General features: G+C 52.2%; 1 protein-coding gene across 1 annotated transcript; it reads left to right on the forward strand.

Annotated features, from left to right (window-relative positions):
- Positions 1 to 505: 505 nt before the first annotated feature.
- On the forward strand, positions 506 to 3,140 carry Btg1 (BTG anti-proliferation factor 1). Its single transcript, XM_031349900.1, has 2 exons — positions 506 to 1,027; positions 1,824 to 3,140. The coding sequence occupies exons 1-2, from the start codon at positions 880 to 882 to the stop codon at positions 2,189 to 2,191; spliced, it is 516 nt and encodes a 171-aa protein (XP_031205760.1). The 5' UTR covers positions 506 to 879; the 3' UTR covers positions 2,192 to 3,140.
- Positions 3,141 to 3,703: the final 563 nt, after the last annotated feature.

Raw genomic sequence — 3,703 nt, forward strand, 5'->3', positions numbered from 1 at the left:
TTTTCATTTCCCCGCACACAGCGGAGCCTCAGACTCCGCCACCGCACGCCCCTCCCGCCAGGGCTGCCAGCCAAGCCGACTGGAACTGGAGACAGATGTAAACATGGACCAGTACGCAAGGGACTGGGGCTGGGGCTGCGGAGACCGAACCCCGGTCCTGCGGCTCGGGCCACACAAGGGGCAGTGAATCTAGGATCTCGGACCGGGAGCGGGCTCGGGGACCGCAGGGTCCTCGCTGGCCAGAGCTGGAGGAGGGGCTAGCTCGGGGGCGGAGCTTTCACACGCGCCTCCTCGGCTTCTTCCTCCGTCCTCCACCGCTCGGCGTCTCAGGCTGCCACTCGGGGGTTTATTTGTTTACAAGCAGATTACGTCAGCTCCTCCCTCTCCTCCCGGCCTCTGGGCACGCCCCCTGGTGGCCCTTCTCCCGCCCCCTCCGGCTCCGAATCTGCCTGCGTCACAATGGTGCGATCTCCGGATTGGCTGGCGTCCGCCCTCACGCTCCGGGTACGCCACTTCCTTTCCGCAGCCCTATAAAATGAGCTGCACGGCGGCAGCCGCTCTTCGCCCCTCGGAGCTGGAAATGCAACTCTCGGGATCCTCGGAGGCTACCGAGCTGGAGGCGGAGGCGGCTGGGGAGGTCCGAGCGATGTGACCAGGCCGCCATCGCTCGTCTCTCTCTGTCTCTCCTGCCGCCTCCTCGCTTGAAAATAACTTTTTTACTCTAAAGGAAAGAAAAAAAATCCCCTAGAACCAGTAGCCGTCCGCGCCTCGCGCCCTCGCTTCCTCTCGGCCGTCGGGTCTGGGCGAGAGCCCGGGGTGGCCGCTTCGCCGTCGGGGACGAGCCCCGGCCGCCCCGGGCCACCCCCGGCCGCCGCCCCCATGCATCCCTTCTACACCCGGGCCGCCACCATGATAGGCGAGATCGCCGCCGCGGTGTCCTTCATCTCTAAGTTCCTCCGCACCAAGGGGCTCACGAGCGAGCGACAGCTGCAGACTTTCAGCCAGAGCCTGCAGGAGCTGCTGGCAGGTGAGCGGGGCGCGGGGACTGTCGCGGGTCGCCACTAACGGGCGCGTCCCGGTCGTGGCTGGGGGGGCTGGGCGGCGGGGCGCCGCGACACGCACAACAAAGGATCCGAAGCGGGGCGACGCGGAGCTGAGCCCCGACGGCTACCGGCCGGTCGCGGGGGACAAAAGACCCAGGGCCCGGAGTCCCGTCGGTCCCTCTGCCAGGTCGCCGCGACCGTTGCGAGGGTCGGCTGCTGAGCCCCTGGGTGTCTTGTCGTCTCTGTGCCTCGGAGCCGGCCCGGGACGGACGTGCCAGGTCTCTGCACCTCCTGTGCCTCTTGCCCATTAATCATCGGATTTGTCACCGGTACAATTACAACCCAGCCCAGATCTTGGTTTAGGGTTTCTTGGGTTTCTTCCCTTTGGGGTTAACTGACCGTAGCGGCGTTGTCTTGCCCCCAATCCCCCCCCCCCAAGCCATAAAGTCTATTGTATGCGACCCCGTTGGGGTGGAGAAAGTAAACAGGTTCCTGCCCGGTCGCCTGTGCCATCCAGCTAGTTGGCCATCTGGGGCTGCGCGCGGGATTCCTGTTTTGGCGGCTCAACCGGTCAGTGCCCGGACAGTGTTTGCCACACTTGTCTGCGCTTTCACCGTTCAGTCTCACAGCAGCGAATTCGGTCCCGGACATTTGTAAAAGTTGGTGGTTTTCATTTTCGCTTCTCCAAGAAGCTAGCAGCAGCAGGAGGAAAGTACAGTACAGTACGGCTGCCGTAACTACCATCCTAAAGCATTGTTTCTCTGTTCTTTTCTTCCACAGAGCATTACAAACATCACTGGTTCCCAGAAAAGCCTTGCAAGGGATCAGGTTACCGTTGTATTCGCATCAACCACAAGATGGATCCTCTGATTGGACAGGCAGCCCAGCGGATTGGACTGAGCAGTCAAGAGTTGTTCAGGCTTCTCCCAAGTGAACTCACACTCTGGGTTGACCCCTATGAAGTGTCCTACAGGATTGGAGAGGATGGCTCCATCTGTGTGCTGTATGAAGCCTCGCCAGCAGGAGGTAGCACGCAAAACAGCACCAACGTGCAAATGGTAGACAGCCGAATCAGCTGTAAGGAGGAACTTCTCTTGGGCAGAACAAGCCCTTCCAAAAACTACAATATGATGACTGTATCAGGTTAAGATATAGTCTATTGGATGGATCATCTTATAATGGATGGATAAATTTGATTTTTTGCTTTGGGTGGGCTCCTCTTGGGGGATGGATTATGGAATTTAAACCATGTCACAGCTGTGAAGATCTGGCACAAGATAGAGTGGTAATTTTTTTTTTTTTTAAGTGACAGTGCCATAGTTTGGACAGTACCTTTCAGTGATTTAAATAGCCTGTGAGTCCAAGTAAAGGATCACTTTATTTGCTAGGGAGTGAAGTTGCAGGGTGGTTTCAGTTTCTCCCAGACCTTAGACCCAATTTGTCACACCAGTCCCTTTAAGGAAATTCTGTATTTCAAAGAACCCTCTTTTGCAGTCAATCTTGCAGGGAATTTGCACTATTACACTTGAAAGTTATCAGTAACTTTTTTGGCAGCTCAATAGGAAAGCTCAATGTTTTAAGCATGGTAGTACTGGAAATCTTACACGGAGACTTTTACCTAGCACTTAAAATGTATAAATGTACATAAAGACAAACTTAGTACGCATGACCTGGGGGAAATGGTCAGGCCTCGTGTTTTTGGCTTTGAGAGTAGCAAGTGACCAGAATCTGCCATGGCAACAGGCTTTTAAAAGACCCTTAAAAAAGACACTGTCTCAACTGTGGTTGTTAGCACCAGCCAGCTCTCTGTACATTTGCTAGCTTGTAGTTTTCTAAGACTGAGTGGAGTAAACTTCTTATTTTTAGAAAGTGGAGGTCTGGTTTGTAACTTTCCTTGTACTCAATTGGGTAAGAGTCTTTCCCACAAACCACCATCTATTTTGTGAACTTTGTTAGTCATCTTTTATTTGGTAAATTATGAACTGGTGTAAATTTGTACAGTTCATGTATATTGATTGTGGCAAAGTTGTACAGATTTCTATATTTTGGATGAGAAATTTTTCTTCTCTCTATAATAAATTGTTTCTTATCTTGGCATTTTAATCAATCTCTTGTCATGATTACAGAGGTCCAGCTACAAAATATTTTTCTCAGAGGTCTTAGGTTTGTAGGCTGTGCTGCAAATGTCACTTGCATACTGGTCACACAAACACATTGGGAGAGGAATGAAGGTGACGAGTGTTCATTAGGAGGCAGAAGGAACTCGAGTAAGGTTTTTAGTTGTTTTAACTCAAGTTAAAAGCACGGACACATTCACAAGCTAACGATCTCGTGAGGATAAAGACAGAGGTAACATCTTCCAAAAGTGACGCTGCCCAAAGGACCCCAGTCACTGCTTCCTGGGGAAGCGAAGATAGATACATCCTCTCTGGCCCTCCTTTGAGAAACAGTTGTTTTGCCCCATGGATTTGTTCCTTTAGAAAATCCTGGGGCTGGTGACCTATATCCTTAAAGAACAGGCTTATCACAGCAGAGCGATCTGCAGCTTTCTGGTTTTTCATCTTGCAAGAGTTACATAAAAAAAAAAAAATCCCATAAGCTGGAATTCAACAACAGGTATGTTGATGAACTTCTTTTCTCAAAAAAGTTGAAGCACTTGG

Source organism: Mastomys coucha, unplaced genomic scaffold (genome assembly GCF_008632895.1).
Source record: "Mastomys coucha isolate ucsf_1 unplaced genomic scaffold, UCSF_Mcou_1 pScaffold4, whole genome shotgun sequence".
Lineage (NCBI taxonomy): Eukaryota > Metazoa > Chordata > Mammalia > Rodentia > Muridae > Mastomys > Mastomys coucha.